Below are 12,626 nucleotides of genomic sequence, written 5' to 3' on the forward strand. Positions count from 1 at the left end.
TTTTCTAAATCTTCAATAAAAGCAGTATGATTAAAATTTTCAAAACTCCTATAATTGTTTAACTCTTTATTTAATGATGTAGAATTTCCCATTATTTGTACACTGATTATGTTGTGCACATCACTGAGACCACAGTTGAAATTTTAAGTACTCATACAGAAGTTTGCTCTATTTCCCAGCTTTGTAATGCAAGTTGGACTTATTACAATATTTGTTAGATCACATACATCACAGATTTCTACCATTGCCTTCTTTTATCTTGAACTAACATATCATAATTTAAATCACCCAAGATAAGAAAATTTTCATATTTAACAGATGATTTATCAGAAAAGTTTATAAAGTCTGCAGAAAATACAGGGTCAGACATGGATGGTGGTCTGTACATTCCATTATGGTATTTTACTTGATAAAGATTTGAGACACTAAAAAGTATGGAAAAAAAATTCCACATTGAGTCTATAACTTGTTGACTTCATGCACTAAAATGAGCACAAAAGTGTCTTATTACCAATACTTTAAATATTATAAACACTGTGCAAATTTTCAGTAATATTTGAGCTACAGAATTTACACAAAGTAGGTACTCTTAACACCATTGTGACAAATAATTTTGAAGTTCAACATTCTAAAAATGCAGGAAAACATTTATAAAATTGTCCATTATTTATATTGCATATCTTCAATATTTAAATAAACACAATGCAAAATTTCCATATCATTGGGCGAACTATTCATGATTTACATATTGGTGAATTATTTATGATTTACATATCATTGGGTGAATTATTTATGATTTACATATTGGTGAATTATACACGATTTACGTATTGGTGAATTATTTATGATTTACATATTGGTGAATTATTTACGATTTACATATTGGTGAATTATTTATGATTTACATATCATTGTGTGAATTATTTATGATTTACATATTACAAAATGGAGATATCCCTAAAGAAGACAGATGGGAGGACGGATAGAATCAAATGACTACTAGACCTGCTTTCAGTGTTAGTGATGCAGTAATAACTGTGCATGAACTTTACAGAGAAATAGTATAATTAAACCATTAAAGTTGTTAATGTACTAAGTGAAGAACATGGCATTGATAGAGCTCATTAACAGGGGTCAGTCATCCCCATTTAAAGGATCTTGAAGAGGTAGCATGAGTCTATAAATAGGATATGATTATTTTACAACCAACTGCCATCTTTCAGACCTGAATTACATAATTTAATTTTAAGAATTAATTCAAGTATATATACAAGCATTACTTTTTATTTAAAATGACTTTCAATGATCACAGTAACATGTAAAAACATATAAGTATTGCACATCCCAGTTTTGAAACATGTTCATCATATATTTAATACAGTAAATTCAGAAAACATTTCTCCTTTCACTATTTTGGTTAAGCTATTATTTTTATTAAAAAAGGATTTTTATAAGAGTTGCATTTTTTATAATGATGAAACAAAACATCACAATTACATGGTTGCACACATTGTCAAGTTAAGTTGAATTACAGATTTCAATAAGAAAGCTTTCAGCACTGTTTAAACAAATCACATCATCTAAAAGTATATCCTAATGTAACAAAGAGTTTTTCTGACTTCTTCAAAAGTCAATACTTTTGAGTGGAATTTTTATTAGTTGATAACCGCAAGTAAAATGTGAAGCACAAGTATACAGATGTTTCCAGGTGTGAATAGAATTCTGGTTTAATACATTTTTTGATATCCATGTAATGACATCATATCTTATGATGTTCCATTTTGTGTTTTGTTCATGACTTCCTCCAATTTGTGTAGGACTGTGTCCAGATTGGCTGGTTTTATATGAGGATGACTCTTTTGGTACAGCTGGAACAGTGACACATACTCAGAATGAGTAAAATCTGGTCCTTTCTCAACAATCAGTGATAACACATCCTGAAATAAAGGAGGAATTGTAAGACATATGGTACTTCTAAGGGACTAAAGTTTATCTTTTTTTTTAAATAAGCTAGCCATTTATGTCAATAAATTTACCCAAGCTACTGTCAGGCACAAAACAAGTACAGTTACATTAATATCTACCCTGTTACATACGACATTCATTATCTGAATGATATAAATCATAAGTTCCTCACTTTTTACCATAGTAGTGTTCTCTTTACTTCTCAGAAAGACATGTTACACATAGAAGTTTTAGGTATATACACTGGAAAAAGTATGTATGTTAGTCATGTATACTGGTTTGTTAACATTTAACTAATTGTAATTGTTCGAAACACAAAAATATTCCAAACACAGTGAACAAAGTTCCTATCTAACTGCAGCTTTTTCAAATTTCTAATTTTCATAAATGATAAAAATATTACAAAATGTCTATTCCTTTTAAAGTAAACCCTTAAAAAACTATCCATAAAAAATAGAAGTTACATTATAGTGTTCCTGAAAGAAGTTCCTATAAAAGACATACTCCTAAAATTTTTGTTTCATTTGAATATGTTTTTTTGTGCTTTATGTATAAAACTGAAAAAAAAACTCTATAAAGCTTTTAAATTTTTAAGTACATATGAAATGTAATATAAGAATTGAATGAATGTTTCATTTTTGATGTTTCATCGTCATGTAAAGGCAATGACCACTAACATATTTTAGACATGAAGAAATGAAATGCTTTTACACACAGATAAAATATCCAAAATGAAACATTCAATTCTTAACACATAATATGATTTCAGTGAGGATCAATCTAGAAGTCTTCTGTACAGCTGCATTTTGTATTAGTTCAAACAGCAGTGCCGGAATCTCTTGTTATGTGTGAGTTATCTCTTCATAATTGGACCAACTAAACTTACATCAGGATTCATATATAGAAGTTCATAGTACTGTCTAGCATGGTCAAGATCTGTTTCTCTGGCCATTGTTATATTGGTCAAGTTCTGCTGTATGGCAAACAAATTCCTACACCTGAAACAGTCAATTAAGGCTTCTAAGTACTGATCATATTCTAACTTGCTACATTGAAAAGAAATGGAAATGTGAGCAACTCACAATAAGATATCTGTTCCCTCCTACTACTTGTACACAAAATGAGTATAACCTTAAATTGTTTCACCTCTTCTCCCATTTTAAGCTAATGATTAAAATGGCATGTGATTTTAAAATTTTAATGAAATTTCGGCAAGAAATTTCATTTTTCCAAGTTTTCTACAGATTTCATCAATTTGTTCCAATTCCAAGCAACTGCCAAAAATCTTCTTCCTCCAAATGTACTCCCATATGATACCTAAACTACATATATTGAAAGTGGGAAATGGCAGTATTAAGTACATTTACAGATGAATAATATAATAAACAGCTGTGCTATAGATCACAGTATGCCCATCTACCCTTCTTCTGTGTTTAACCCCTATAAGTCTTAAATAATAAATAAAAGTTTGAAGGAGGGTTTATACCCTGGAAACAAACACTATACCTCCCAAAAATATCAAAATACATATATCTTAAAGTCTTGTTGAGTTGTTATGCAATATGTGGATAAAGGGACCACAGCAAGTTTAAAAAAAGAAATGGGTATATAAAATTGCATTAGACTGAATAATTAGGGTAGAAGTAGAGAAAAATGGCAGAAATTAGTACATACATTTTCTTGATACCATTCTCATTAATTTTCTTCAAATACTGAATACTACTCATCAGAATGGATGAAACCAGGAATCCAAGACTCTCAAATATATATCTGCAAATATAAAGGAAAAGAAAAATGTTTGGTTGTCATGCAACAAAACATTAATAAACCAACTTAGTAAGATTTTAGGTTCTTATTACTTCATTTGAGTCTATTTTTTCAAAGTTTTCTTTTTGCTTTCTTTTTTTCAGTTTTAAAATGTGCTGTAAACCTGTTTTTGTTGTTGTTGTTGTTTCCTCCACTTTTCTACAATAGTTTCCTTGATCTTCAGATAACCCACAAAACACAATTTCGTTCACTGATTCACCTTTTGAAATGAAGCTAGAAGCACTGAATTGTTATAGGAGAGGTGATTTACTTCATTAATCTATCAATATGATGTATACTCAATCATACACATTAGACTTATCTAGGTGTTTTTCCTCTAAAAGGTGTTCCTAAGGAATAATGAAAACTAACTTGAATTTCTGAGGTTGTAAACTTTGTGCCAGAACTTCTTCCATAGCGGATAAATCTTTGTTTAGTTTTAGGACATTTGAATCAGGATCAAGATCATCAATGGGACCAGCATAGTTTGACTGTAAATATAACATAATTAATTACTAATAGTATTTGTGAACACTAAAAGGCAGGTGCAACAAAATAATTCATGATTAACTGAAGAGCCTGCACACAGTACATGTTATCATAGAAAGCCCTTATTATGGCACCTTCATATAATATTGAATTTAACTAAACTCAACTTATTAATTATAAAATACAGCAAAACACAAATAATAAAGATTAATTGACCAAGGGAGATCACTGTATTCATTTCACTTGTGGAGCAACAGAGTGTAAACATGAGAATTGTTGTAGTACATTTAAGTACAATATTACAAAAGGACATGTATAAGTTTGGTATTAGAGATTTACTATTTCTTGTATCTATTAAGTGTATTGTTGGTAGCTGTAATACTATCATAGAATATTACCTGTTTAGCAACTGGCAACAAAAAGTAGAAGCAGTGAACTCTGACCTCTAAATGTAACAGTAGTAAGCAAATTTCTGCTAAATCTTGAAAATCTTTCACCAACATTTTCAATGACCTAAAAAAATAAAATTATTAAAGTCATAATTCATGCACATTGAAAAAGATAACAGAAGTATAATAAAACCTTGTAGAATTTGTTTGGTTTAGATAGGTGCTCAGGTTACTTAGGTTAAAATTAAATTTTTAATCTGACTTTCTGATATAAAGGGACTTGAAAAAGGGTCTGGTTAACACAGGTTTTGGGTCTCTTCTGGGTTCACTTCAGACAGGATTCTCTGTTATCATGTCTATTTTATGCATTTATTTATGTTTTTATGTACAATGTGATGTGGTTGATTTAAAAAAAAAAACAAGAGGCTCCCAGGAGCCTGAATTGCTCACTTGGTTAAACTTGGTCTTTTATTGGTAATAAATTTAACGAGGAGATGTCCAACAATTTGACTCAAGAAGACTTTGATAGGACTTATTTCAGCAAATGAAAGTTTCTTTCTATCTATTATAGGCTTCAAGATATTGGCTGAAAACTAAAAAAAAAAAAATTTCATCTTTCAAGGGCAATAACTCTTACAAGGAGTCGCCTGACAACTTTGATCCCTGAAGACTTTTGAAGGCCTTATAATAAGGATCATTTTGGCAATGAAAGAGTTTGGCTAAACCTAACGGTTTTGAGATATATGCAAAAAACTACTGTCTGACCCTTATGTTCTATTTTTTAGTAACAGCTGCCATGTTTTTCGACGAATCAAAAATCCCCACATCAATCTATGCAGGATACCCCATGAAACATTCATACTAAATTTGGTTTCAATTGGTCAAGTAGTGTCAGAGGAGAAGATTTTTTAAAGAAATAACATTAAAAATAGCAAAAATCATTGAAAAAGGGCAGTAACTCCAACATGGCTTAACAGATTAAAACCAAAACTTGATCAGAGATAGATCTCATCATGCTGGACACTTTTACCCGTGTCAGAATTTAGCTAAACCTAAAGGTTTTGGAGATATATTTGAAAAACTACTGTCTGACCCCTATGTTCTATTTTTTAGTAACAGTGGCCATGTTTTTCAACAAATCAAAAATCACCACATCAGTTCTATGCAGGATACCCTAAGGAACATTTATACCAAGTTTGGTTCTTATCAGTCAAGTAGTTTCAGAGGAGAAGAGTTTTGTACAATTGTTGACGATGACGGACAATGACAATGGACAACGGACGCAAAGTGATGGCAATAGCACACCTGGCCTTTGGCCAGGTGAGCTAAAAATGAGAGTATAACTGGTCTCAACTTCAGATAAAAATGCATTTTTTTTCTTACACCTCCTTAAAAAAAACATCAATTCAATCTTTTGACATTTTTTTGTGAAACTGGTCACTGATCGGCAAGTATTCAGAAATTAATTTCAGAAAAATCCAAATCTTAATATCACATTTTTTGGTGGGCAAAATCCATTTTTTTGTATCGCACTATAATTCTAACAAAAAAACCTTTCTGGAACATCACTTTGCAAAGTCGTCACTACAGAAGTTTTATGGTCGTCATCATGAACTAATGGATCGTTATGGCGTATCCATCTGCACCATGAAAACTGATTTATTCAATGTATCATGGTTTTCCTTTCCTCTTTTTCATCTACCCTGACTTGACTTTTTATGAGCAACTCGGTGGGTGTTTCTAGAAAAGCAAAGGACGCTTACCCTACCAGTGCAACTGGTCCATGCTCCCAGTTTTTTGTTGAGTCCAAGTTGCTCATTTGTTTTTCTTACTTTGTATGTGTGGTTTCAGTTACTTCATGTTCTTTGTTGTGTATGTCTGTTTTCTATGTCTGGTCTTAGTCCCTGGATTACATTCTTTTGATTACCGCTATAACCTTGGTTCCCTTGATTATTCTTTTATTTGATGTAACTAAAGATACAAGTGTTTTTTCTGTAATTTTAGGTGCAACAGTGGCTTTGGAATAAAGTGTATGCAAGCATTACAGTATAGATCATTACAAAGCAGGCTACTTACTCTAAAGACTTGTCTGAGACAGATGGATATTCCTGTAAATAAATAAAAGATTACTTCAACAATCTGTGCTAAAAAAATGTAACTGTTATACACCTTAATAACAAAGAGAAAACAAAGAAATGTAATTAATGTGTACTTAATGCATGATGTCATAATTTTAATGTGAACTTTCGTTGTGAAAAGACTTCATGATGAAATTCAACCAATTAATATCCTTCAAATTAAAAACATCATGGGATTCAAAAATATTTCTGCAAACAGTAGAAACTTACAAGAACAGCAAAATAATTAAAGGAATTTATATTCATGCTGCATTGCAACTTTATCCATTTGAAAATTCACAAAAACTTACCGAGAGGGAAAACTCATAGGAATCAGTCACATTTGTAGACCTTGCAGACAGAGACTGACAAAATTGTCCCAATCTTCCTGCAAACCATTCCTGAAATAATCGAACATTTAGGATAAATATCATCTATTACAATGTTAAATGAAAAATCTATTTGATAAATAAGCCTAACTTTTCTTTTCATATCAAAATACATGTACCAGTAGTAGCAACAGAAAATTTAATTCAACTGATTCAGGGATTTTGAAGGAATTCAAAGGAAATATTTACACAGAGTAAATAAACATGAGAGACAAATTATTCAAAAATTTGTATAAATATACACTGGTTTAACCTCATTCAAAATGATACGCATTCAAAAAACTTTACAATCATTGATGGACATATTCAGTTCCTATACATGTAGCGTGGATATTCATCTATTAAATGTTGAATTATCATGATTGTAATGCAGACCTACTAAAGGAATGAATGAATGACAAGGGTCATCGAATGCCATTATTGTTTTTGTAACATGGTTCTAGTGCAAAGGTGAAACTTTCAATCATGCATGCATTTTTAAAATTATCATCTGACTTCAGTTAGGAATGCCTCTTACATGGTAGATCATTTCATTCATCAGTTCTGTTCATATTTTTGAAAATCAATATTAAATATGTATTTAATTTGGACTGCATACAAGGGTTTTAAGGGTGTACAGTAAATCACAATGGCAACCATAAAAAAAAAATATTATACCATAAATGGAATGTTGAGCCGATTTGAATATGTAAGAAAACACCTCTTGACCTGACCTTCTTAAGCATGCCCATTTTATTTATTACATACATTCAGAATTTCTGATTGCACCTGAATGAGGTATACACCGGAAAGACAATATAGGAGTATAATAAAGGTATCTTTTAAAAAACAAAAACAAAAACAGGTACACTCAATTCAAGTAAATAAAAAAAGAAAACAAATATGCCAAACCTTTTGGAACCTATACAGCCAAAAGGGACCCAGACAATAGTACATATGCACTTAAAAAAAGTTACATAACATTAAGTTCAAACTTTGTTATTTCATATAACATATAAATCAAATAATTCAACAACTGCACAAGATTTATTGGGTCAGACTTTCAGGAAAAATAACTGTTTGAACAAAGGAACTTAGAGTTAACTCAAAAGAGTTATAATTACCTCCCCTTACAGCAATAATGATACAATTTTAAAGTATCTTCAAGCAAAACAAAAAGTTCTTGATATATCTTTTAAAAGATGGTGTTTTAGGGTGATTTACAATAACTAATTTAACATGTATAAATAGTTATTCACAACCTAAATAACTGTTTTATTCACAACAGACAACTCATACCAGACTTTCATGGACATTGGCTATTGTTCTCATCTGAGTAACATCAGTGATAATCTCTTGTTGAGGTATAATGCCTTCAGAAGATAAGTTACTGATAAGGATTAGAGCTTCCTTTGAATTAAGGGCCCTCATTTCTTCCTCTGAACACAGCTTTCGACTCAGGTCTTGTCGTTCTGACATCTGCAGCACTCTCCAACTTGGGAATGATCTGAAAAGTATAATTAAGAATCACAATATAATACCACCCTGCAATTTAATGTATATTTATAACATCAATGTTGTAATAAACTGCCAACATCAAATCTCAGTCTGAGAAAAATTAAAGACCAATAAATTTACTCTAAATACTTGAAGTTACAAATTAGATCAAGACTGGTAGTCAAGTGCAATATATTTTCCTATTCAGCATGTAGTTATTACCTTAGAAATCTGCTGATATCTTCATCCTTGGCCCATGTAGCACTAATGATTCTTTTTTCATCTGATTCAATTTGCACTATTCCTGAATGTCAAAGTAATGCAACAGATAGGTGAATTTATTTTTAGGTCAAAGTTAAACTTAAAAACACCAAACAGTTTTTGAAAAGGTTATCTTTTTTTTCAAATTCACTTAAATTATTCTGAACAGCATTTAAGTTTTTGTATGTTTACCAAGTTGCCTAGATTGAAATATGTCATCAAGATGGTTCTTGGTGAGATAAACTAACTATTTGGTTTGTTACATTACAGATCTAATACTCAAACATCATGTTATTAAATTACCACCAAGATGCTGTACAAATCTGTTACTTACACTAGTGGACACCATCGAGGAAAATATTATGAACATTATCTTGTATTCATACTGAATACTCCTTGAACTTCATATTTATGATGTAAAATACTTATCTATCTATCTATCTATCTATCTATCTATCTATCTATCTATCTATCTATCTATCTATATATACTTACCCCTGTAGGCTGAGTTACATGTATCTCTATATTCTTTCAGTATATTACAGATCATGTTTAAGAACTGATCTCCATAGGTGGGTAAACTTTGCATCAGTTCTTGTAACTTTCTGATATTTCTATCAACTGTTACTGTACTCTACAACACGATGAATAGGTGTGTGGTTGATGTCAATGAAGTTACAATTCACAGTGAATAGGTGTAGTTGATGTCAATAAAGTTGCAAAGACAATTCATAGTCAGTATGTTCATTTTTTTAAAAACTGACCTAACCTTTTATTTTGGGAAAATGTTTGTCATTTTTAGAATATTGGAAGATATGTATTGAAAATACTTAGACTTGCTTATCAGATAACATTTTGACTTTAAATAAATATACTATGCTTAGCTTGAACATTTTTACACCTTTGGGGATAAAATTACGCCATTTTATTTACAAATAGGGAAAGTCCCTCTACTGTAAATAGCCTTATTGTGGCAGTAATTAGAAGTAAATAACATCACTGATCATGCTTTCATCCCATTACTAATCAGTGGTGAATTTCACAGAAAATCGTAAGTATAAAATTAGTCTTATGTTATGAAGTCACAATACTTTGATCAATTATGATGTCATAACTTACAATTAATTTTACACTTAAGATTTTTTGTGAAAAGGACTGCAGGATAAAAGGCAAAAAATATCATAGTTTTCAACCATAACTACTATTTCTTTCAACTAATAAGGTACATGTACACAGGATTCTAAAATCATCTGCATAAAAAGTAAAATTTAAGAAGTTAGGTAGGAAGTACTCACACACAACCATTGATATCAACAACAAAAAACAGAAACCATTGTTTATAAATTCTTTGTAAAAATTTTGATATTGCTACCAAAATAAATCACTTACAGTCAACAAAGGTCTTGTGACTCCTAGCTCCTTTTGTGTCTTGTGATCAACTACATGTCTCAGGGCATCAAAACCTTCAACCAAATAAAATATCAATCAAACTGAGTACTGTTAATCTGTTATGACTGTAAACTTCCCAAAAATCACTTTCTGAGGGATGCTATCAAAGTATCAATCCACAAAAAATTCAGACACTACCAACGGTAAAGTGGTTCATGGTGTAGAAAAACCAACCAAACAAATGACGTTTTTTCAGTCTAAATATCCTTTTTTTACATAACAGTAATTATTTCTGTATTCAGACCTGCACTTCTGAGAAAATCATACATTTATCTCCCACTAAAACCAACCAAATCAAACAAAATCAAGAACGATAACTCTTGCAAAGTGACAATTTCATGTACAATCTGTATAGTTTTTACCTCAAGAGTGCAACAGGCAAATGAAAAGACTAACACAGGCTATGTCATCAGTAACTGTTTCTTAACAAGAAATAAAACTGAATTCCATGGTTTTTTGACATGCATGAATCACTTACTATCTGAATTTTATAAAGACTGACACTGCAATGGTGTTGCTTAGCCCAATTCCTTGTTCAATACTATTTCATATATTTAGCAGAAAGCATAGCTCCACATTGACAGTTAATGGACTATTAACATGAAGTTGCTTGTGTTGGTTTGCTAGGTGAACCCCAACTCATACAGTAAGTTGACATCAGACAGCAAGCAAAATGGCTTAAAATGTATGTCTATCTACCTAATTTGAAACCAACCTAACTAAATGGATTTCTAATGAAAATATTGATGAACAGAATGACAGATGGACAACATGATATCAATAAACCACTCACTTGTTGAGTTGAAGTATAATTTGGTATTTTTGATAAATAGTAAATGTACTGGATAAGTAGTTACCACTCTGCAATACTCAATATTTATCAACAAATGACTGACAGAAATCCCTTTATCAAAATTCTTCTTACCAGTAATAGAAATAAAATTCAATAATATGAAATAATGTTAGTTTGATCAAACATAGAAAAAAGAAACCATTTTCAAATAATACATCAATCATTCATGCATCTAAAGTATGCATCATGATGCTTAATGTAAAATCACACTTAATAAATCATTACCAGAAGGAACTGTAATAAATAGTGTAATGTCCATGTTATTTAAGGTATATACATGTATTCCATGTAAATACTGAATACATGCAACACAAAATTACTAAATGCAAATACCGCAAAACCTGTCTATACCAAACCCTGAATATACTGATGACCAGATTTCTCCTGAAGTCCCTTCATATCAACTCCAGTATATTTTGATCCAGTATAAACCAGACATCTTCCTTAAGGAGATAGACCTAGGGTAAGGGACATATCATTGGAATGTTTGTGTGAAGCATCAAAGTAACTTGGATTTATTTCATTCTATTTCAAATGGAAGCTTGATTGGCATTGATGAAATTGAATATGATGCAAACATCTCACTGATTTCTAGTGTCCTTTACCCTAGTCTACTTCCCTCAATCAAAAAATCTTTCAGTCCTTGAGGTTTGGTGTAGATAAGTTTCAATGAATGATACTCTCTGTTATAAATCAAAGAATTCTTGGTCATCTTCATGACATTGGGTTTCATTAATCAAGAAAAAAAGCAATGATGCTCTTGGTATATATAACATTTTGGGTGTATAACATGCATTTGATTTTAAATATTAGTTCTTTCTCATTAAAAATCTTTGATATTGAAAACAATTTTGAAATTCAATACAATTTAACACATAACTATTTTGTGTAGGCACAATTCTGATCTATGTCATTTTTATTCAGCTACTAGCCCTGCCTACAGGGTGTAATGTCTGGGTACAGTGGGGAAGCTGATGGCTTAAAACACCCTTGTTCATAAACTTGTTTAATATGAAAATCTAACACTGGTAAATTATTCATATTTACTATGCACATGCGATGTTCCAGCTAGGATTTGAAAATAGAGGGCGCAGGAAAGAGGGCACTTTAATGTGTAGCATGTCTTTTTTTTAACAAAAAAGGGACATTGATTTTGTATGTTTGTGTTAAACAAGTATTTTGTATTCTTATTGCTTACCTGCTACCTTTTTAAAATGAAGGTCGCATCATAATTTGTGAACTGAGTAAATTTGACTGCATGATTAATATATGCATGACACCCTTATTGTATTGAAAGACCTTTCTCAGATGACCAAGTGCTTTTAGAAATTTAACACTTATATATAGAGGTGATTCAGCTGAAAATATATTACTATAGCCTTCAGATCCCCTATGAAAGAGTTAGGAAATCAGTTTTCATGTCATGTATATA

The 12,626-nt window shown here is 31.0% G+C and overlaps 1 protein-coding gene across 6 annotated transcripts in view; it reads right to left on the bottom strand.

The window, feature by feature from the left end:
- Positions 1-1,256: 1,256 nt before the first annotated feature.
- The window catches only part of LOC148622087 (exocyst complex component 4-like), a 38,373-nt gene continuing 27,003 nt past the window's right edge, over positions 1,257-12,626 (bottom strand). For all 6 annotated transcript variants that reach the window (XM_088571626.1, XM_088571627.1, XM_088571624.1 and 3 more), the window contains 11 exons: positions 10,282-10,355; positions 9,388-9,526; positions 8,854-8,935; positions 8,434-8,641; positions 7,078-7,167; positions 6,726-6,757; positions 4,659-4,773; positions 4,144-4,262; positions 3,640-3,735; positions 2,852-2,963; positions 1,257-1,937 (listed from right to left, as the gene is read on the bottom strand). In XM_088571626.1, coding sequence (XP_088427752.1) covers positions 1,767-1,937; positions 2,852-2,963; positions 3,640-3,735; positions 4,144-4,262; positions 4,659-4,773; positions 6,726-6,757; positions 7,078-7,167; positions 8,434-8,641; positions 8,854-8,935; positions 9,388-9,526; positions 10,282-10,355 — 1,238 coding nt within the window. In that variant the 3' untranslated portion in view covers positions 1,257-1,766. The remainder of the gene's footprint in view (positions 1,938-2,851; positions 2,964-3,639; positions 3,736-4,143; positions 4,263-4,658; positions 4,774-6,725; positions 6,758-7,077; positions 7,168-8,433; positions 8,642-8,853; positions 8,936-9,387; positions 9,527-10,281; positions 10,356-12,626) is intronic.

Source organism: Perna viridis, chromosome 3 (assembly GCF_037379345.1).
Source record: "Perna viridis isolate PV_CMFRI_1.1 ecotype Kerala chromosome 3, ASM3737934v1, whole genome shotgun sequence".
NCBI lineage: Eukaryota > Metazoa > Mollusca > Bivalvia > Mytilida > Mytilidae > Perna > Perna viridis.